General features: G+C 37.2%; 1 protein-coding gene across 8 annotated transcripts in view; it reads left to right on the plus strand.

Moving 5' to 3' along the window:
* Nucleotides 1–24,371, plus strand: part of LOC117405949 (protein furry homolog) — a 111,693-nt gene that overhangs the window by 27,969 nt on the left and 59,353 nt on the right. For 5 of the 8 annotated variants that reach the window (XM_059030474.1, XM_059030475.1, XM_059030469.1 and 2 more), the window contains exon 2: nt 17,920–18,119. In XM_059030474.1, the coding sequence (XP_058886457.1) occupies nt 18,000–18,119 (120 nt within the window). In that variant the 5' untranslated portion in view covers nt 17,920–17,999. Of the gene's footprint in view, nt 1–3,482; nt 4,250–14,897; nt 15,066–17,919; nt 18,120–24,371 lie in introns of those variants that run through there. The other 3 variants (XM_034009506.3, XM_059030476.1, XM_059030473.1) reach the window with 3 other exon arrangements.

Genomic DNA, 24,371 nt, shown 5'->3' on the forward strand with positions numbered 1-24,371 from the left:
AGTGAAATAAAATGCAGCCTATTTTTATCTAGTCACAAACACTAGATGGAATTATTTTCCTGTAAATCACTGAAGCCCATCTATTTTATATATATATATATATATATATATATATATATATATATATATATACACACACACACACACAGTGCCTTACATAAGTATTCACCCCCCTTGGACTTTTCCAAATTTTGTAGTGTTACAATGTGGAATTAAAATGGATTTAATTGGGATTTTTACTTCTGGCAATTGGTTGCACCAGAGCTTATTTAGGGGTGACACAGCAAAGGAGGTGAATACTTATGCAATCAAGACTTTTCAGTTTTTTATTTGTAAATAATTTTCCTCACTTGGACATTATGGACTCTTTTGTGTAGATCAGTGACAAAACATCCTAATTAAATCCATTTTAATTCCAGGTTGAAACACTACAAAATGTGGAAAAGTCCAAGGGGGGTGAATACTTATGCAAGGCACTGTGTATATATATATATATATATATATATATATATATATATATATATATATATATAGTGCCTCCACATGGCCTTAGCCTTGCCACACAAACCAACACATTTATTTCTGTAAAAGGTCTATGGTGACAATTTGCCCCACTAATGTGCTTTAGCACTGTGGGTAACAAAGTCTGGTATTAAAGTTTAGCTTTGTGCCCCTTCCATACACCACTTAACAGCAGTAGCCATCAAGAATGGCATCTGTGACATTTCCACCAATTACCGGGTCAAGACCACAAGATAAAGTACTGATCCATAGGACTGAGAGATGGGTGTAAGGATTCCACAGGTGCTGAACTTCAGAGGTATGAGATTCCATTATGAACGAATGAAACAAGCAAAGACTTTTAAAATACTGAACATGTTTAAATATAAAAATGTGCTTTATACTTGGAGGGATGGTTATTTCAAGTGTAGAGGGCTTGACTGCACATGTTTAAAATAGGGATAATCTGGAAAAGAAGGCAAGTTATTTTTAGTCAGTTCTGTAAGCTGGCAAGTGACCTGTAATGTTTCTGTAAGCAATAAGTGAAAAAAAGTCCTAATTGCCTGTGAGTAGTGAGACCACTCCCAAGACATTATACAATGAACAATCATGGGTACTTTGCTCATGTCCCAGAAAAAACAAACAAAAAAATGCTCCTGGTAGACTAGATGCAGTCAGATACAACATGCCAGCTATTCTCATGAAGGGTCAGAAAGTTACATTCATTCAAATAAATGTTTCACCTAAAATAGCTCCATTTTCCTGAAAACAAAACAACTGTGGATTATTTCAACAGTGTTTTCTATGTTTAAGGTTAGCATCCTGGATTTAGCAAGGTGTCTTAATTCAGCATTTCCACAACTCCTGGCTCTTCAGATATTTGTAGCTGGGACACATTGTCACGTGTCATTGTAGTTATTCAGACTTCAAAGGAAATATTTTTGCTATGCTACCAATGTGCCTTCCATCTGCCCCACCCACCCCAAAAAATGAAGTTTTTGGGTATTTCATTTACGCCATCCACGCTATAGATAGTTTTCAGACTGTTCAAGTGTTGCCAAAGGTGTATTGTGGGCAGTATACAAATATGGTTCTAGTAGTGATATATGCGATGCACAGAAACTTGAATAAGTTGATTTTTTTAAATCCAAGATATTAAACATAAAAAGTAAGCACAGCGTAACAATGTAACTTCTTATTTACTAGTTATAAATGCCCTTTAATTAGTAATAATAATGAGAAAAATGTATTACATGTGAAGGATCTATTCTTTTTATTATGTGCCATTCTAATAATTGAAAAGGAAATGAATACATGTGGTACTTGAAGATATCTAGGAGATTGCCCCATACATTTCTGTGTTCTTTCAATTAACTGCACGATAGAATATCATCAGTTCAAATGACCCTATTTGATGTGAAAATTGAATAGAATAAAATGAAATATGTTGATTTGTAGTTATTTTTGTCAATGTAATCTTTGTATTCTTAGTGAACAGTTTGCTAACAATTTGCATGCCAGCAAATATGAATTATAACATAATTTAGAAGGTCACTCTTACTCATATTCTTATATTCATTCTTATAAGGCAGCAGTGTGGAGTAGAGGTTAGAGCTCTGGATTCTTGATTGGAGGGTCGTGGGTTCAATCCCAGGTGGGGGGGACACTGCTGCTGTACCCTTGAGCAAGGTACTTTACCTATATTGCTCCAGTATAAACCCAACTGTATAAAATCTTGTAACAATTGTAAGTCGCCCTGGATAAGGGCGTCTGCTAATAAATAAATAATAATAATAATATGCATTGACTAATTTTCTTAGAACGTTTTAAAAACAAAGCATTCGTTGCACTGCACAATACAACAAACATCCCCCAGCTATAATCTGAACCCTTTATATGACACTATAAAAAATGCCATGCTGTACTATGCTGTGATGTAAAGAAGATATTGTTGCATTGACCAGAGATCAGGATAGGGAATACAGTCTCTGCAAACACTGCTTAGTAATGAGCAGTCGGTGGTGCAATGCTTTACACTTCTGTGTGCTGCTACGAGGATCAGGCTGTTGCGTTGTGTTTTCCTTGTGAGCTGAACGCAGAAGAGGCCGAGCTGCTGTCTGAGTGCAATAGAGACATATGTATTGTTTGTATCACAGATGGCCAAAGCAAGGTTTAGCAAACTGTCTCCCAGTCACCCTCGTCACACATTATAAAAGATTGTTCTATTGAATGTAACTGTTACAGAGATATCTTTGAAACAATAGACGCAGTCTACTGTAAAATATACAGAAGTGTTTCTCCTTACGTTTTGAAAACATTCAACACCCGAAGGAACGCCATTGCCTGATGTTGCTGTCATCTTGCTGATTAATAGTGTCATACCTATCTTTGCGTGGATGAACATGAAGCGAAATGACTTTGCCACCTTGTTAGGAACTGTAGCACTGCTGCAGGTCTATAAATCAGCTACTATGTTGCCGTGAAATAAAAAATGTAATTACTGTGTTCTCATCAGAAACATACAGTATCCATTATAATGTTTCTTAATACCCCTTTAATACTATAGTGTGGTAATCCCAATACAGTATGTATCATTTATCCAAGCATCCGAGTCAACAAAGCAGATAGGAAAAGGTTGTCAACAAGGTGCTATCATCAGCTACCCTTACAGCACTGGCTTTATGCAGCTTGCCTTTGAATTTCATGCTTGACTACATTGGATTTTTATTGAGACTGTGATATTTACAATACCACCAGAATAACAGAGCTTAATAGCTTGTTGTTGCTGTTATGCAAGTGCTCTCTCTCTCTCTCTCTCTCTCTCTCTCTCTCTCTCTCTCTCTCTCTCTCTCTCTCTCTCTCTCTCTCTCTCTCTCTCTCTCTCTCTCTCTCACTGCCTCTCCCGAGACTGGGCTGACTGATGGTTTTTTTAACGTCACTGCAACCAGATCTATGGGTGCAGCTTTGCTTTACTGCAGCATGATGCGATTGTGTATAATTCAGAGTGTTGTGCTTGGAGACAGGCGGAAGGGAAGGAGCAGACCACAGTGCACACGCTGGGTATTCATTTGAGGTTGTTTTTTTATCCATGCAGTACAGGAACACAGAACCTGTGAAATTCCTGTAGCTGTGGGAAAAAATAAAACACTCACCGCCCTTCTTCAGTGTGGCTCCAAGTCAGTGCTCTGCCTCAGCATTTGATAGAGAAGGTTCATTAAATCACCCCCATCAGCTCAGCTGCTTCTATTTTTTTTTTTTCTGGACTGTCTACATGAAGTGAACATCCTCTTCAAGGAGCAATTCTAGCACTGTTTATTCAGCAGTTGCCTGAGTAAATTAATGAAAGAAAGCATGTTTAAAGATGGAAGACCACCAGACCATCTCAGGCCACAGACAAATAGCAGTTATTATTGACAGCCTGCAGTAAGAGGATTGGACTCTGTCAGAGTCGGGCGCGTGTTATTTAAGGGGAGCCTATTACAGCTGCATCAGGCTTTTATTTTTAAAGAAGACTGTCTGCCAAGGACAGAAGTGGCTTGCAGAGACTGCATTTCCCATCCTGACCTCTGGTATGCATCAGTAAGTGGGGACACACTCGCAGATACGTACTGTACACACAAAAACTACCTGCCTCTTCTGCTGCTTGGGATTACAGAAGTCTCTTTGTATGCTGCAGACATGGCCAGCCAGCAAGATTCAGGCTTCTTTGAAATCAGCATCAAATCCCTGCTAAAATCCTGGAGCAACAGTGAGTAACAAGCAATGGGTCCTGTGCTATTCAGTAGCTTAACAATAGCGAATATAATAACATTTGGGTGTGTGTTTGTGTTGCATGTTATCGTTGAGCTGTTTGATTTTTTGCTCCCAGCTGCTTCTCTCTGATCAGAATGTCATAGATTTAAATAGCTCTCGCTACGTGCAAGGGCTCAAGTAATGGGATTTGGCTTGATTAAATGCCCCTATCCAGTGGTTCTCTGGTCCCGACTGTAATAGCCTGTTTCACATCTGCGTTTCCTGCCTACATGTTTATTTGATCTGTTCTAATCTAATACGCGCTGGCAGCTATATAACAGAGATGTTTAATGGCTTCATGGAGAATGTTTACTAATTGTATCCTGTATTTTTATTTTTTTATGTGTTTAGTTTTTCAGTGTTAATACCAAGTGACCATCATTAAACTTGTTGTATTGGTATTAAAATGGGTGAGATTTTCATAATTACTGCCATCAAACTTCAAAGGTATAAAAATCATATAATTAGACTATGGCTGTTTTAAATGTCTTGTTTATTCGGTTACTTAAGTATGCCATTCACTCGAACTTGAGCCTAACACCTGCCGGAAGTCATGAGTTTTGCAAAATTAAAAATAATTAGTTTAATTAAAATGCAGAATAATTGTATTCATGAGAGAAACAGGTACAGGTATCAATGTTAAAACTGGCTGCTTAAAAAGACAAGTAGCTGTGGTTGGTTAATAATACTGGGATATGTTAGTGTGGTTGGTATTTCAAGCGTACAGTAATTTCACATTGCGTTTATGTGGTTTGTTAAACTCTGGTCCTCTTGTGAAGGATTGAATGCATCTGTTATTTACATTCTGAGGGATTTTTTAATGCTGCTTTAATATTGACCTTGAAATAAAATAGAAATAAAATGCCTATGTGAGGCAGTTACAAGTTACAGAACATACACATACACTATTTCCAGTGCAGGTATTTGTAATGTGTTTTTCTTTATTTCTTATCTGCTGAATTGGTTGGCTGGAATACAAGTTCATTATTGAGATACATTAGAAAGTGATTGCAGAATTATTGTGTAACAAGCAAATAGACTGCTTAACAATTACAAATAAAGGTTGTGGATAACATCACTTCAGGTTGTGGCTAACATCACTTTAAGATAATACTATTTACCTTTCTTATGGTCATTTTTACATAGTACTAGGAGACAGTCAAGTATTCTAGTTTGCTCTTTTTGTTTTCGAAAGGATTTTCTCCTGAAGGCAAAGTCGAATCTGCATTTTCTGCACTTTCACTCTGTTTGCACACATATTAGCTCTGAAGAAACAGTACCAGGGTTCTTGCACAGTCACCTCTGGTTGTTAATCTGGTAAGGTCCCTTTCAGAACATTTTCCTTGCTTAGAATGCACTGATGGATCATTGTATTCCAAGTAACCTTGCTGAGGTGAACCTGACACCTGGTCAGCATCATCAGCAGCGTGCAATTCAGAACTAAAACTAGATCTCTCAGCACTCTCCTTCTTCTTTATCCCCAATAGTCCTTTTATCTCTACTTGTATTTTATCATCATTTCTAATCTCCATTTTCTGGTCCCCAGCAACTTTTTTACTGCCTGTGCTTCTTACGACTGAAAACCACAGTTTAGGTCTGGTCTGTTGAAGGTGTTAATGATTTTGTAAGTAATGGAAACTGGGCAAGCTAAGTTCAGTCTTCCGTACACTTTATCAAACACGTTACAGTGCTAACATCATCGGGTGATATGCAGTGGTTATAATTAAACCCTTTTTTATTAGGCAGTCTTGTAAATATGTGGCTGAAACTGAACAGCCAGAAATGAGATAAAACAATTTGAATTGCACTCTGTAATCCAATTATTGAGTCTTTGCTCTGTAACCAGAAACGTTTTTCACAGAGAAATATCTTGGTTGGTCAAGGGATATTTTTTGTTAATCTGCATTTCCTAATATTTATTATCTTTCCTGTTTAATATCCTATGGCTAGGTCTTTTTTGTGCCTATGCTTCATATTTATTCCAGCACAAAGACTCCTCAAGTCGATTTGTGGAAGTTTGAGCTCATAGGTGAGGCATTGTGCAGTGAAGCCTGTGCAACACTAATGTGCTTCCCCACAATCAGTCTTCAGTCTTTTATGAAACATATTTGTGATGTAATAGCCATACAGCATGGCTATATATATATATATATATATATATATATATATATATATATATATATATATATATATATATATATATATATATAATGTTACCAGAAACAACAATATGGAATCACACAGAAAATATATCTTTAAGCAGTAGATGTTTGCTAATAAATAAATAATAATAATAATGTTAACTTTATTTTAGTTCTGCTGTTACTGGTTCTTATAAAGGTTGGAATGGACCTGTACAAATAAATAAATAAATAGATGAGACAGGAATTCAGTACCCCAGCTGTCACACATCCCAATAAAGAGAGCCTCCTTGAGTGTGTATTACAGTGTGTGCTCATCTAAACCCTAACAAGAAAAGGAGACAGTGTCAATAATACATTGTGCAAGAGGGCATGCAAGCCCATGCTGGATACAGACCCGTCTCTTCCATAATCAGCCTGTTCCATATACCCAGACAGAGGAAGGCAATGCACTTGCAGTTTTCATCTGTGACCCCCACAGCGATGTCAACCCTGCCTCAGTCATGATCACACTTAGGGATACCATGGCAGGAAACTAAGCAACCACATTCAAGTTTCAGCTGATCCCCAAGGACTGATTTCCCCAAGGACTGGCTCATTAGTGTGTGTGTATAGGGTATTATTTGTACTGTGTTCTCCTTTCGGTAGCTGCACTGAATCTAGGCTTTCATCAGGCTGATGATGTCATGTTTATGTTGCCTGAGCAAACATCTTGTTTACTTGAGTCACATGTGGCATTTCAGTTTCATCCAGTGCCTGTCGCTTCTGGCAAAACTTGCTACCACTGCCAGTATTTTGTTAGCTAACACCAGGATCTACATCTAACTCACCCTTTTCACTGTGGTTAGTGGCTCGGGATATTTCAGAGCAAAAGTATGATTGCAGGTCCTAATTCAGCTGGTTGTCTCTGGGATTTTCAGTTTAATATGCACATGTGAACGTGTAGTTGGTAGTACACAGGTGTAGTTGGTGCAGTGCAATAATAACACACATAGACAGTTATAGTTCAATAAAACAGCTCCTTTATTCGGCTGGGTTGCATGTCAGCAACACTTTAAGCACGGGCGCTACACAGCCATGTGTATCGCTCTCTGTGCAAAACCAGAGTTTACAGTCCCGAAAACAATAAGACACTTTAATTAACACACAACACAGACACGGTCAATTCTCCCGACAGTGAGTGCTCTTGTGCAGGTGTGGTGAAAGACACACAGTTCGTGAATAAGCGACAGCTCCCGATTAGTGCTTAGCTGTCTGACAACACAAATGACAAACAGTTAGCAGAACAAACAAATACAATACGAAACACTTGCGACACTAATAGATTGTTTCATTTTTCAGTCCTAGCGGTAACCACATCAAAAGGAACACTGGGGCCACTTCCCCTAAATACCCTCCGTCGCGCCCTCTTTTGGTGGCGTGGCCAATCACGTCTCTTCCAATCCGTGACTGACATATCGCCTATCGCATTAAGGCGCTGATTTCTGGTATCGTGGCCCCGCCCCCTTCCTGGATGTCCGGCTTCCGACTGACCCTGGAATGAAATGCTAAACCATCCATTACGGGGCACTCTGCTCCAGTTATACAGTGTCCCCACAGGTCGGGAGGGAGATTGAATGAATCCTAGTCAACATTCTCTGTCACAGCATATCAGTCTCCCTCGTCTCCAGAAACGGGGAGTAGCAGGCTATACTAGAGATCTTAACTCTCATTTCGGCCTTAGGGAAGACAATCATGTTGATATGGAGGGCTGTGAAATGTTTGATCAGCCTCAACAAGAGGATTACATAATTAGTTTCAGCTCCATTTAGTAAGTTGTCCTTTTTCTGAAACATACATGTTATGCAATTCTAAAAACACAGGAATAGTAAAGAAGTTCCATCCTGTGTTATGATTTTATATTCTGTGATATTTTTCTTGCTGCTCAGGGTACAACATTGTGATTTGGTAATGGGTCCAATGTCAAATTGCATTATGTACTCAGTTTGACTGAAGTAAACAAATGATTTTCTGTGTGTCATAGTTGAATTGCAAATTATTCAAAGTATTACATTTGCATAGCTGACCATTCTTAGATGTTAGAATGTGAAATTAACTTTATATTTCAAAGTACACAGACTGGGATGGAGGTCAAAGTTTACAATGGAGAATTTATTTAATGATCTAAAAGTATTTTCAAACTACGCTTGACCTAATATGGCTACAATATTGTGGTCGTGACTTTTTGGTTTCAAGATGAAAAAGACCAAAGGCATTGAGATATCCACTTCATATTCAGTAAATACATTATGCATTCTATGGCGAGGTTCCTATGCTGTTTAGAAACTCCAAATGTTCTCTCCATTGTTGTGAGAATGTGAGCATGCACATTCCTCACGCTACAGGACGTGTGCAACTAAAACATGGTAAGACTTAAAATGCTGGGTAAATCACCTTCTCACGCTAAAAGGCTGTGCAAATTGACCAAAAGTTAGTTTTTTCTTTTTTTCTTTTTTGCATGGAAACATGTCCGAAAGCCACACCCGTTCACGAGGCTTCACAGTGAAGAACCCGTTTGTGACGTAACCTCACACAACTTTCTACTATAACTAATGGCCCTTTGCAAAGCACAGAAAGATATTTTTTGTATCCTTTACACTTTTGTTATCGTAGTGTCTGGTCATCGGATAGCTGATTGCTTTAAGTCTAGACTTTTCTGTCCCTTAGCAATAAGATGAAATTCATTGTACACTAGCCTAAAGTAGCATCTATCATGGGTACCTACCAAGAACAAAAAAGTATGACATTTATTAAATTAGCATAGCACCAGGATTGAGCGACCACCTGTAGCGTGGAAGTAAAATCTCTTAAGCCTAATTCATTGAGCATCTTTTAAAAGAATGAAAACATGAAAAAGAAAAGGACCAATACAGGGCTTAACTTCAGCTTGCTGCAAGAACAAAGTTACAAAAAGTTACAAAAATGGCAGAGAAAAATGTTGCACTCATATGGACTACCGGTATACTGGATCCCCAAGATAGATATGACAACATTCTACTGGCGAAAGCCTTGCACTGATCAAGGGGAATTCAGTCAGGTATTTATTATTATTATTATTATCATTATTATTATTATTATACAAATATTATGTAGTGTGACATGTGGGTGAGTATGGTACCTATTGTATATTTTGAAACACTACCAGTATTTTAAAAATGTACTGAGAGTACTAAACATTTTGTGTGTATGTCTAGTGTGCATTATATTGTATCTTATGGTTTAGTGGTTTGGCTGGAGATCAGGGCAGCACACTGTACCAATCTAAAGCATAAATCTTAGTAACTGAATATTAATCCTGTTTCAACTTGGCTGTTTTAATCCAAATTAAACACTGCACGTCAGGGTACCCTGGGCACCTGGGACGTGTGCCAGCAAATTTAAAATGAAGACGCCTTTTCAACGAAGAGATAAAATAGACTAGTTAAGCTTAGTAAATACTGAGATGCTGTATACTGAGCTAGAAGGCCATTTTAAGTGTATCCTAATGCATTGGGACACATGCATCATGTGGTATTTATTAGATGAGCCCATCAGCAACTGTCTCATTGTATTTGATTTACAAAAATACAGTACATTACAAAATATCACTAGTTAGACTCATTAGAATGAGTGAAATGAGGATTATGTAACACTGCTGGTATGGATAGATCATATTTTCTCCTTGTCACTTAGCGTAGGTCATATAGAAATGTAATTGCTGTTGCACATCCTAGGCTCAGTCATTGTGTTTACTGTGTTTGCCCCACATGTCGACCCAAAATGGAAAATTACCTCTATGGTAACAGTATCCTGGGAGACAGTCAGCATGGTTTTAGGAAAAGGGAGATTGTGTCAAACTAACCTGCTTGATTTTTTGAGGATGCAACATCGACAATGGATAATTGCAAACCATATGACATGGTTTATTTAGATTTCCAGAAAGCTTTTGACAAAGTCCTGCATAAAAGATTAATCCTCAAACTGAACACAGTAGGGATTCAAGGAAATTCATGCACATGGATTAGGGAGTGGTTAACATGTAGAAAACAGAAAGTACTGATTAGAGGAGAAACCTCAAAATGGAGGGAGGTAACCAGTGGTGTACCACAAGGATTAGTATTAGGTCCTCTGCTATTCCTAATCTACATTAATGATTTAGATTCTGGTATAGTAAGCAAACTTGTTAAATTTGCAGATGACACAAAAATAGGAGGAGTGGCAAACGCTGTTGCAGCAGCAGAGGTCATTCAAAATAATCTAGATAGCATTCAGAACTGGGCAGACACATGGAAAATGACATTTAATAGAGAAAAGTGTAAGGTACTGCACGCAGGCAATAAAAATGTGCATTATAAATATCATATGGGAGATACTGAAATTGAAGAAGGAATCTATGAAAAAGACCTAGGAGTTTATGTTGACTCAGAAATGCCTTCATCTAGACAATGTGGGGAAGCTATAAAAAAGGCCAACAAGATGCTTGGATATATTTTGAAAAGTGTTGAATTTAAATCAAGGGAAGTAATGTTAAAACTTTACAATGCATTAGTAAGACCTCATCTAGAATATTGTGTTCAGTTCTAGTCACCTTGTTACAAAAAGGATATTGCTGCTCTAGAAAGAGTGCAAAGAAGAGCTACCAGAATTATCCCGGGTTTAAAAGGCATGTCGTATGCAGACAGGCTAAAATAATGTAATCTATTCAGTCTTGAACAAAGAAGACTACGCGGTGATCAGATTCAAGCATTCAAAATTCTAAAAGGTATTGACAATGTCGACCCAGGGGACTTTTTCAACCTGAAAAAAGAAACAAGGACCAGGGGTCACAAATGGAGATTAGAATTTTTTAGGAAATTGGAATTTTCTGCCTTGTCCAGAAGTTAGACAGTATGTATACATCCCCAACATATTCAGGATATTTCTGTATTCCCAATACAAGTATTCCAAATAAGTATTCTGGATAATCTGTTTACAAGCAGGTTTAATATTCCACTACTAGTCCTTGTTTACATTTTCTCAATCGTAGTGTAATAATAAAATACAACGTAGTTAATTGTGCAGCAAAATACATTTCAATGAGGAAAAAATGCATATAATAATTCTAAAAATAACAATATAATGCATCTAAATTGAAAGTGTTACATGGATAGAATCATTCTATAAATTACAGGATCTAGTAGGAATTATGCTAGGTATTACTATAATTTGACTGTCTGTCACACACTACATTGTGAACATGATAACTGCCTTCATTTTGTATCAATCTGCAAACTTGTTTTTATTTATTTATGGTAATTTATCCAATTAATGATTAGGTACAATACAGCAGAGGCAAACTACAATGTTCATGTGATTATTATGGGTCAGGTTATGATACCATAACACATGGAAGTTAAAATAATAACATTTTTCCTTTACGTCAGTCAAGTAAAGTTGTAAAACACAAACCCTCTAAATAGTTTTTCTGCACATGTTGTTTTACATATTTGTAGAGAGTTTATATAACAAGAAACTTCACCAAACTTGTATTTTATTATTCAACCCTAGCCTCCTGTATAGGGTTAGGGTTACATTTCACTATAATCTTTCACTTGCTATGCACTTATCACACGATTTTGAGGATCCTCTGTATGTGCCTGCACTGGTTTTCATATATATTAAGGGCTGCAAATACTGGAATACATTATTCTAGTTTCATCTAGTTCCCTTATAAAAATGTACTGCAGCATACAGGTACCATGGTAAAATAAAATGTAAAGACAGCAATCATAAATCCCAGATATGAATGGCTAAGCATAGTTAGCTCCATGCAGGCATGGAAGAATCATGGGGTACTGAAAAACCACCACCTCGATGACTCCCAAAAGTTGATAGCTAGTAACATTAAGTGTAACTTATTTAAAGGAATTTTTATTTTATTTTTTTATTTCGTGTCTGTTTAACGTCACATTATTGTGTTTATGGTCATTCCCTTTCTGTTTGTCACTTAATTTGGAAATGACAGTCTGCCTGTTTTGTTCATTTGAGACAGCACAGACTGCAGCAGCTGTTTGAATTGGTGGTGAGACAGGACAGGGACAGGTGTGTATATTAATCCCCCCACTCCCACCCCTCTGCTACTTGAAGTTGTACAGAGAAGTGCTTATATACAGCCAAAAATCCCACTTTAATGGAACCAGTTATTTCTAAAAGCAAATATTCAAAAACATGCCAAGACTGTGCTGTGACAATTATCTAAACATGGCAAGAAATCAACGCTGGCTTGCAGAACATTCACATTTGGAGTCAAGAACATTTGTACAGTAGATGTAGGGTAACTGTATATGTTCACACATTTCAGGAAGTGTCATATTCAGAAATATGTTGTTGCTAAGGTTTTTATAAACTGTCCTTATATACAACATATAATAGACCCTTTTTTCATTAAAAAAAGGCACATTTTCAGAGAGGAATTAGCAAGAAACTATTAACTGGTCCTTTCTGCAGCTGCTGTATGCTGTTCTGCCCTTAGTTCTTCCCCCCTAGTTTTATTGGTTAATTGTTTTATCACTCTCATAAAATATACATGTTGTGTCTTTACAACCCAGAGTGTTAAATTGATCCCATGTACTGTGTAATGCAAATTCTTATTTGATTTGGTAAAGAAGGCTTATTTTATCTTTTCTATGCAAGTAATTCACAAAGATTTAGTAGTTTAGGATAAGCATAATCATCAAAATTAATTATGAAGACATTATGGGTGTTGCCATGAAAGAGGAAATATCTAGTGAAGTCATGTCCTGAATAAAAGCCACTTTCTCATTAAGCTATAAATAAATGCAGTGTTTCCTTAATTTTCCTATTAGTAATACATAAAGACAAAAGGAAAAACCATGGGAGATCCCTTTTAATCTTAAGACACTAAGTCAAAACATTATTTATTTCTCTTTTGATTGTACTGAAACATACATTTGTTCCAAACCGGTAAAATGTTTATAAATGCATTTAAAGTGTTTCTGGTTCAGGGTGTAAGTATAGTTAAAATAACACATTAATTTGTAATACTATAAAGGGCATTTATATTTCAGTCTCTATATTCTAGCAAGACAGTTAACCTGGAACTAGAGCAATTTGGCATTTATTTGCAAACCAGGAGAATGTTGTCATAGAAGTTAAAATATTTAAGGAATGGTGGATAGTTTTAATAATAGTTTACTGTTGTTATTGTGTCAGCTTACAACACGATACACTACAGCACAACATACATGTCAATAGAAGTCAAGCATTTCATTGCAATCTGGGTTCATTCATTTTTATGTTTTTGGACAGCTAGTTATGGTAGTTTCTACCAAATGACTGCAGGTTACTTCCTGTGAAACACCTACCTTAATTACAGTCTTCGCACAGAGACAGGAATGCTATTTGGGTATTGCTCATCTTTTGAATTGCTCTAGTTTTAACAAGGTACTGTATGCTTTTGGCGGGACAGCAGAGTTTTGTCTATGGACGGGCAACTGTATACTTTAAACAGAACAGTAGATTACCTGCAGACACTCCACAGGATGATTTCGTTTTCCCCCATTTGAATGTACTGCGTTACTTGAGCATCAGTTGATTTATAAATTGCCACTAAAATCAAATACCTTTGAGAATTTAACTAAGTCAATGCATCTGATTGATTTTCTTGTTTGAGTTGCAAACACAGTAGTACTGTATTTGAATGCAATATAAACAACATGTTTTAATATTTGAAATGCTCTCCAGGTGCACTGGTACCCCAAAATGTATTGGTTTTCTGGGAATGATGAACATGGTTTTCTGGGAATGATGGGGGTGGGCATTTTATTACCCATTTAACCCCAACCAAAGCACTCAGTATATTATTATCTCTGGTGAGAGGATCACAAAATATTTTGGTAATCAAGAGGTCACAGAAGGATATTGGTAATAAAAGATGCATTTACTACCAATGGGAGTTCAATTAGCTTTTGCAATGTCACTGGTGTGACATTTAAGTCAGTACCAGAGCTGAAATATTTTTATTCAGCGATACCAAAATCCAGCCCCCAGCACCACAAACTACCATTTTGTTTATTGTGATTCCTGCTTTCTGCCATTATTGCATGCTGACAGACTGTCTGTTCAACTTCCATGCATCGTGCTCATGCAAATCTGTTGCAATTTGCATGGATGTTTACACTGAAGTGGCATGCCTCATGCTTGGGGTGCTTCAAGTAGTTGAACTAATCTGTCAGTATACTGTGTGCATGTGGATAAATATAGGACCGTAACTATGCCACTGTGCATGTTGTACCTCGTCACACTGTGGTGCCTCAGCTAAAAATGATTTGCTGACCTTGACTCTTGGAAAGCTCAGAAGGTTCAGAAGGCACAGGAACTACTATAGTACTACTGGGCTGTAATATCACAGAGGTTTACACCAGCTATCTTGATACTACCTTAGCTGTCAGCTCACCATGGATACAACACTACAGAAGCAAAGGATTATGAGTAATAATCTCATGGAATTCTAGTACTTGGAACTCATTGGATAGATACAGTACCCTAATCCAATGGAGGTTACTGCAGCCTGTTGGAGTAGAGCCAGTGTGATCGGCTTCATAAAGGGGCTAGGTATGTACTGAGTTAAAGATTGCTTGTTTGCACATGCTGGAGATCTAGTTAAGGACAGATCCTGGTGTACAACGTACTGATCACAAACAGTGCAGTAAGCAAAGCATGTTTATGTACTCTGTCTTAAAGGGACCATGCTTCAGTTTGGCTGTATTCAGTACACTGGATAAGTCGATTTTTTATTTTTTTTTAAGTGTATTGTATTTTGTTTTCATAACTTAAGTTTACTCACACAATTGCAAAGTCACCTTTGACCTTTTAAATAAAAGAATACGACTTAAACATGTTATTAATGTCACTGGATTGATTTAAGAACTTATAATACAGTAAAGAGCTTTCAGACCTTTCAAACAAACTAAATCACACGCACTAAAATAAACCACTGCAGAATTCTGTTGAGAAATCTAAAGTGCAGTAATTCCAAACCAGGGTGTTTTCGTCCTTTTTTAACTATTATAATTTGATTAGCTTTATGTAGAGTCAATCACAGAGTATTCAGCCACCCCTGGTTGGCAGTGTTTGGGGGTGGGACAATTCGTGCCTGTGTTGCCCCACTCAGAACGCTTCCTTAACAAATATAGTGCTATACCTGAATAGGTAATCATACCCGTTGTAGTTTACCCCACTGAGACCTCTTACTATAAATATCAGTATCCCTGACTTACGCCATCTTCAAAACTTTAATAAGCAGGATGTGCAGAAGCACCCCAAATGATATCCATTTACCAACCAATGCAGAATGACTATAATTATATAATATATTATAGACTATAATTATATAATATATTATAGAATGCAATAATTATTTCATTTTACCCCAAAAATGGGTTTCTGCAGTGGTGACTGCCTAGACAGGTATCACATTTTCAGGCAGGTTTTAACAGTGTGCTAGAATAAGAAAGCTCGAACTGTGAGTTGTATTATTAAAGTAAATGATACAAGATCCTTGAACTGGGTGAAATAGTATCATCCACAGTGTTTTGCAGAAGTATTCACCCCCTGCAATGTTTTCACATTTTGTTGAATTACAAATAATGTATGCACAGCTTTTCAAACAAACTTTTTTTATGCAAAGCTGTAGTGGTTAAACTGAACACTGTTATATGAGGAGGAGGTTAAATGTCAGCAAAACATGCAAAGAAAATATTCAAAATGAAATTTACTGGTTGCATAAGTATTCAGCCCCTTAAGTCAGTACTTGGTAGAAGCACCTTTTGCAGCAATTAATGCTATGAGTTTTTCTGGATAAGTCTCTATTGCCCATTCTTCACGGGAGAATTGCTCCAGTTCTGATAAGTTTGTTGGGAATCGTCGATGGACTGCAATATTCAAGCCATAGATTTTCGATTGGATTCAAGTCAGGACTTTGACTGTGCCACACAAGAACATGAATTCTCTTCTTGTTCAACCACTCCAGTGTGGCTTTGGCTTTGTGCTTCGGGTCATTTTCCTGCTGAAATGTGAATTTCCTCCTCAGTTTTGGCTGACTCAAACAGGTTTTCCTCAAGGATTCGCCTGTACTTTACACCATCCACTCTCCCCTCTATCCTGACAAGCTTCCCAGTCCCTGCTGAGGAGAAGCATCCCCATAACATGATGCTGCTACCACCATGCTTGACAGTTGGGATGGTGCTGACTGGGTGATGTGCAGTGTTGGGCTTGCGCCAGACGTAACACTTGGAATTTAGACCGAAAAGGTCAATTTCTGTCTTGTCTGACCACAAACCCTTTTTCCACATGTCTGCAGTATCATCTACATGCTTTTTCGCAAACTCCATACGTGATTTAAGATGAGGCTTTTTGAGTAATGGCTTCTTTCTAGCCACCCGTCCATACAGGCCAGCTTTGTGTAGGGACAGGCTTATTGTAAATGTGTGAATACTGACTCCCATCTCAGACACAGAACTTTGCAGGTCATTGCTGGCTTCAGAGTGGCATCCCAAACCAGTTTCCTGCTTGCCCGGCTGCTCAGTTTGGGAGGGCAACCTGATCTGGGTAGTGTCTTAGTGGTATGATGCATCTTCCACTTCTTAATGATGGACTTCACTGTGCTGAGAGGGATAATCAGCATCTTTGAAATGGTCTTGTACCCTTCTCCTGCTCTGTGCCTCTCTACCACTTTATCCCTGACTTGTTTCGAAAGCTCCTTGGTCTTCATGGTTGCTTTGTTGGATCACTATGTGAGTTGCAGCTAGACAGTCTTTACCTGAGGGCAATTATCTACAAGTTAAACCACTTTGAGTACACACAGGCTGAAACCATTTCACTAATTTTGTAACCTTTCAAACAAATTATTTGCACCTGAGCAGATTTAGGGCTGCAGTAGCAATGGGGTTGAATACTTATGCAACTGAGATTAATCTGTTTTTCTCTGTAAATCTTACTTATTTATATTCTATATGCATTTTTTAACTTTATCAATGTGGAGTAGTTTGTGTAGATTCTACATGTCAAGTCTAATTTGAAAGCGTCGTGGAGTCCGCTCAGGTGCCAACAAAATGTAAAAACTTTGCAGGGGGGGTGAATACTTCTGCAAACCACTGTATATCCAGTTACTCAATAAGAATACAATTTATTCTGTTATTCAAACATTTCCAAAGGGTTGTGCTTTCATTGATTTGTAAGCATCGCCAGGCATTTTTAAAAAGACTACTTTCAATTCTAGAGGTTATATTTTCATTAAAAGAAAGAAGACAAAGCTTTTGTTTTTAATTGTAATTGGACGAATAATGATCCATAATTATTTCTGCAGAAAGTAAACAAGTGGACAAACCAAATTTATCATTTATTTGTTATATCAACTACCGTGTTTGTCAAATCAGAGACTAAATGTGTTTTACTTTTACCCCATTAGCATCCCCGGTAGGTAACGGATATATCAAGCCCCCGACTCTTCCAGACTCCAGCACACAGGGTGAGAAGGGACCTCCAGCCATGATGCCCATCAACATTGACCCGGACAGCAAGCCGGGGGAGTACGTCCTCAAGAGTCTGTTTGCAAACTTCACTACGCTGTCAGAAAGGAAGATCCGTATCATCATGGCTGAGCCTCTGGTGAGTTTAAAAAACACATTGAAACAAAACAGATTGGAGGTTGAGTTTTACTAGATTTGGTTGTATTTGATGCTTTATATCATCACACATTTTTTAACATTTCTTACCAGTTTCTTATCCTATTATATGTGTACTGCATGGTTATCTATTGTGATTTTTGTGAAGGTCATTATGTGCTATGCTTACTGACTATTAAAAGCCTCTGAAAAGTCAAGACTGATAGTTTGGAAATGAGGTAGGGAAGCATGAGGTAGGGAAATGAGGTAGGGAAATGAGGTAACGTCACTGTGCACTGAAGCCTAGTCTTTACAGAAGCAATGGCATATTTAGTAAGCATGGCAAATAATGATCCTAGCAGAAAGCAAAATAGAGAATGTTAGAGAACTCACATAGTAGGACACTAACAGGTAAGAATAAAAAAATTCAGAAAACAGTATACAATTGACTAGTCATGTTGTGCCTCAGTATTTGTTTGAGTCTGATCAGAGAGCTCCTAATCCCCCTAACATTCACAATGTATTCAAAGGACACCAAGGAATTATATTTTGGTATCAAGTAAAGTTGCCTTTTGTTACAGAGTGAATATATAACATATGCTATACAAGGCAGTCACTAAAGTCTTAGGCCTCCAAGGGGTGTATGCTTGTGATGGCCAACATTGTCACCACTACTAAATGAGCCCTTGTTGTGTTCTTTATTAATACAGAACTCTTTTTAATGTTCTGTCTTGTGCCCAACCACTATGGGAAATGAAAATGGGTTAGTACAGTGGTTTGAGTAATTTGAAGCAGCAGTTTGGCTTTAAAGTTGCGTGGTTGAAAAAGTAAACAAATGTTTGTTTGTCAAAAGGCTGTTTCTTCTTGTTCATTGAGGCTGTTGCGCTTAAAATAACAATTACAGTGAAGCTTGAGCATTATGTAATTGAACATGAAAAAACATGAAATAAGCCCAATTTGGATGGACTACAAGCATACAACTGATCAGAGAGTCGGCTACAACATTTAAGGATACTGTTAACAAGGAGTGTTTGCAGGCTGTTGTTACATAAACAGAGATAGTTAATACCATTAAGAGGGATTTTAGCTTTGAGTGATTTGCAAAGAACATTGACTGCCTTTAACTTAATTAGTTCAAGCCAACGTCTTCATTGGTTAAACAGTTATTACTTTTAGTGTGTTTAATGTTCTACATCGTTTGTTTACTTGCACTAGTTTAATTAAATTAAATTAGTAATTTAAATCTATGTTAAGTAAAATATTGCTATTTTGACACTATATTTAACCTCTATATCCCAGAAACCCTTACATGATGCCTCCACACATGTTTTGCCTAACAGGACCCCCTTGTAAATGAGGTTTCAGTCTCATTGGTACTCTCCAGTTTAAATACCAAGCAAAATACTGACTATCTTTGATGGCTGAGGCATTTTAGTATATTACCGGGGCGACTCACAGCCTTGGAAAAAGGAGACATTGGGGTTGTTAATCTTTGCTGTCCAGAGAGATAGATGATTTCATTAATATTTCAGTTATCTGGGAGTTAATTAGCTAAGTGACTGGATCTTGCAATATCTATTCACCATAACCTAGATTTTACTGGGTTATACAGACTGCAGTGTAAGCCATGTATTTTACCGGTTAACTTTCTATCTTACAAATAAAATGTGGTTTGCTTTCAGCATTTAAGGGTTGATTTGACCAACATATACCCATCAAAGGAATCAACCTGGATTGCATCGACCACTTTAGGGGTAATCCACGGATAACTATGGATAGGGGATTCATGTTTTTCAGGCTTTGATATACTACTAGTGCACTATTATAAATGTACAGTGCATTGTTTCTTGTTTAATAATTAACCAGTGTTGCTTTAAAGTTAAGAGTTAATAATACCTGTCCTGTCATGGAAAATACATTTTCTAGTCTCCTAGTAATATCAGGCATTAAGCTAAACATTTCCTAATTAGTATACCAAAGGCTAAAAGTGACAGCAAAACCAATACATTAGCGTTTTAACCTGAATTACCTAAACAACAGATATATTACCCTAGCTGAACTTTGTTAACATAAATACTAAAGTTGCTTTTTAAAATGTTTTTGAATATCAAATTGTGGACTGTACTGTACAGCAACTACCTTTGGGTGATTTCATGTGGAATGGCTCGAACAGGATAGGATAGACCTTTTAATTTGTTTTAGTCAGACTTTTTCAACAATTTAGGCCAAGTAGCTATATGAAGATATAGTGGACTGTTCAGTAACAAACTTTTTGCCTGTCGGAATGACCCACGTACAGTAAGTGCCCTTGTTGTTTTTTTTAAAGCTTGTTTAGTGTTCCATGCTGCTCAGACTGCCTGGGGCTTTTCAAACAAGTTCCACCCTGGTACAGTGCCTTTACTCTGTGGAAAACAGGAATATTAGGTTTTATTTCACTGTATTAATGTAGGAAAGCATTCATCAATTGCAGCTTTAAGATTAGATGGGAGAGTGCAATCTATTGGTGGTATCATTTTACAAAGGAGGAGACAAAATGTGGTCTGTTACCCAGAAGCGTTAGTGTTTATTTTGTGTTTTTCATTCCGGTCTGTTGCAAGTCACAGTACTGAGCTGGTTAAAGCTAGCTTGACTTAGGTGCAAATATCTGCCAGCTGAATCGATTTATTTTATTTTTAAGTTCTGAGTTGCTGCCCTGCAGGTTTTAAAAACATCTTGATGAAATTCTGTTTTTGTTTTTTTTTTGTTTTTTTATCAGATTTAAAACATATCATAAAAAACAATAGCAAGGAATGGCAGTTTTATGATTTCAGAGTCACGCGGTCTGCACAAGACTGACCTTGAACATGCTGTCTGTGGTAGCATATCATATATCATATCGGAACTTGAGTGACTCTGCAAATTCGGTATATGATTTTTTTAAACTTGTGATTGTCGCATTAAAAAGAAAGCTTTCATCAAATATCGATCAACTGAATTGAGGGCATTTGTTTCCCAGTATTTTTTGTTACATCACATTTTAGGGAGTCAGGGGGCAACCTTAGCACTGTGCTTGTGTTTTGTAAATGCAGGTGGAGGGACAGCTACTGTAGCTGAATTTTTATTTCTGAGTGTAATGTGTAAAATGTCCACAATTCTAAGTTGTTATGCTGGCACCCCTAATGAAAAACACTGTCCGGGAGCTGCATCTCTGAAATGTCTATTGTGTACGTATCCCGGGAGGGAACATGAGAGAAATCTAGATCTCATGCACACGTCTTACTATCTCGTGTCCACGAGGTCATCTCTCGTGCGCACGACGTAGACATCTTGTGGCCATGAGATAGTAAGTTGTGCACATGCAATATTATCTCGTGGCCACGAGATAGTAACTCATGTGCACAAGATATATATTTTTTCTCCATAGTTGTGTCCAATGGAGTAAATTTTAAAAAGAGTGCAGAGGGAATAACCAAGATTCGTCAGATGTAACCATGCATGTAGTCGGCTGCCAAAGGTACTTTATACATTAAAAAGGTGACAAGCTAAGGTAAAATATGGCTCAACGGCATAGAAAATTATAGTAGGTGATGAATTAATACGTGTATACTGCATCAGACCAAATTGTTAATCTGTTTTGTACATGCTCTCATTTGAATGATAATCTCTGCTGCCTGCATTCATATAGTAAAGTGTTATGGCTATAATCATGGCCATATCGATGATACAGACCATAAATAATGTAGATGATCAAGGGATTTTCACCTGATGTATTGTGTAGGTGATCAGCTTCGTTTTATCCAAATATTATTGAAGATACTTTTTCAGTACATTTTATCAAAGCAATAAAACATTTATTTATTTCTTGTTAATGTTAATATGGGTTTTGCAGGCTACAAAGGATAATGACGGTCAGCTTTGGGCAGGCAAAGCTCAGTAGTTTTTGCGCCTTGCTGGTTTGAGGGTGTGGGTCAGTGGGACAGAATATCAGCTTACCAGACTGCTTACATCCCCATTAGTCGGGGTACTTGTCATTGTACTGTAGTTCACTTTGAATTAACTGTAGTAGCATTACATGTTAACTTTTTCATTTAATGTCAACCCCTCCAAAGAAGTGATATATCTGTTTTTGTGAAAACAACAAAATATGCCCTTGACAGTGGCTCTAAATGTCACTGCCCTTAGAATCTTAACCCTCCAACACAGGTCTAATACCACTCTATTTTTATCAAATTTAGGAAAGGTAATAAGGCTGGCAATACAGTAACTCCTGAGAAGAAAAGTGGGATAACACAAAAAAAAAAAAACTTGAGGGCTTTTGTTGCACCATTGTTTTTCGTTTAATTGTTTTCTTACAAATGCAATTTGTGATAAACTCAAACAGCCCTATATATATATATATATATATATATATATATATATATATATATATATATATATATATATATAAAGAACGAAATCTCACCTTCATGCTTACAGTATGAATAGGAGCAATGTAAGGTGTGCAATGTTAGCTGTTTTCTTTGGAACAAAAGCATTTGAAATGTCCAAACAAAATGAAGAAAGACAGTTTACATATAAAAAATAGCAATTCGTTGTACAAAGACAAGTCACAATTTGAAAGTGGTGAACAGTGCAGTAGGGTTGCATAATGTGCTCACCTCATGATAGACTTAATTTAATTATGAATGAAGTGTTTGGGAAACAGAAAGCGAATAACTGAGTGAGAATATGGTGGTGAGGGGGAGACACATTTCATTTTGAGGTAGTTTTCATAAGCACGGTTCATCTTCACCACAAAGGAGAGCAAAAAAATGACAGTGATTAAAACAGTAAACTACTTCACCAAAAGTAGACAGTTTCTTCATCTACAGTGCTATGTTGTAATTATAAATACAAACTCTTTCCAGTTTTGCCAAATGAAATGTTCAAGGAGAGTGGACAAGCAAAGGATATTCCACTGAGAGTGAGGTGTACCATTTGAAATAGATTAAGACATTTCTCCTAGGGCCAGCTCAACTGTTTCTTTTGTTCATTAGCTAATGTACCTGGATGCAGTACAATACTGTGTATTATTTATCTGTCATGAATAATTTAAAACATAAATGAAACACCCTTCTAAGCAGAAAGAATGCCAAAGGCTGTAAGCAGTCTTGTGCAGTGTGGTTTTCAAAGGATGAGTGTCAGTAAGGTCTTTTTCTTGGCCCACGACTGGATTCTCCAATTTAGGAACAAAAAAAAAAAACAGAATGAAATGATTACTGTTTTGAAATGAAACCCTAGAGTACCGAATGCCCACGTAGTAAAATAGTAAAAGACAGCTAATATGTATTTCTCCAAGATGATTTTGTCAGTTTGTCCTGTTCATAGAGCTTCTGTGATTCCATGGAGGGTGTCTTCAAATCTCAGTTCAGATGTATACAGTTTCAGGTTGCCTTGACACATTTCAAGGGAACAGGAAATGAGAATCATTTTTTTAAGAAGGGCATTTTGTCAACTAAAAAATTTGATTTTTAATTTTTACACTTATTGACACTTATTATGTACTGTTATCAGAACTGGCTACACCCATCCAATTGTGCCTGCTGTGGGGTGACAACACTTGCTTATTCCTGAGGGAGAAATGATCAATGCTCTGTAGGCATAGATTGTGGGTCACCTTTGCAGATTTTGTAGTAGTCGTTGTTTAGATGTAATGCAATAAAAAATCTGAATAATCTGAAGTGTATGGCTGCCAGTGATCCAATAAGGCTTTGAATATGAAGAATAATGTTGGTAAACTTTGAGGCAATACCATTGTACTGCATGAGAAATTACTAAAAGCCTGAGGTCTCTCATTTACTTTCAAATGCATCCAGCACCTGCCAACATGTGAGACTCAAAAAAGAATGTGGTACAGTACTGTAGTTAAATAAATAGTGCAGAAACAGTGGCAAATGACCCTATATCTTGGGCAGGGAGTGACCAATAATTCCAGTCAATCACAATGCATTAACCAAGACTTGGTCAGATGCATTACTTGTTGGCTCCTCAGAGCTGAATTACTGTATGTTGTCAAGTAATACCCACAGAGGTGGATAGTTTTTTTGCTGGGCAACCTATTTCAATAAGAACTTTACTGAAAGTGCCAGAACCTAAATCATGAAAGCAACAAACACAGCTGTCTGATATGCTGTACACTAACTGGTCTGTCATAAAGGTACACTACAATCTTATACAACGTAATAATGACACTTAAAATGTGTAAAACGTTGGTAAATATTAAAGGTTTGAAGGGCTC

The sequence above is a fragment of the Acipenser ruthenus genome, chromosome 9 (genome assembly GCF_902713425.1).
Source record: "Acipenser ruthenus chromosome 9, fAciRut3.2 maternal haplotype, whole genome shotgun sequence".
In the NCBI taxonomy this organism is placed as follows: Eukaryota; Metazoa; Chordata; class Actinopteri; order Acipenseriformes; family Acipenseridae; genus Acipenser; species Acipenser ruthenus.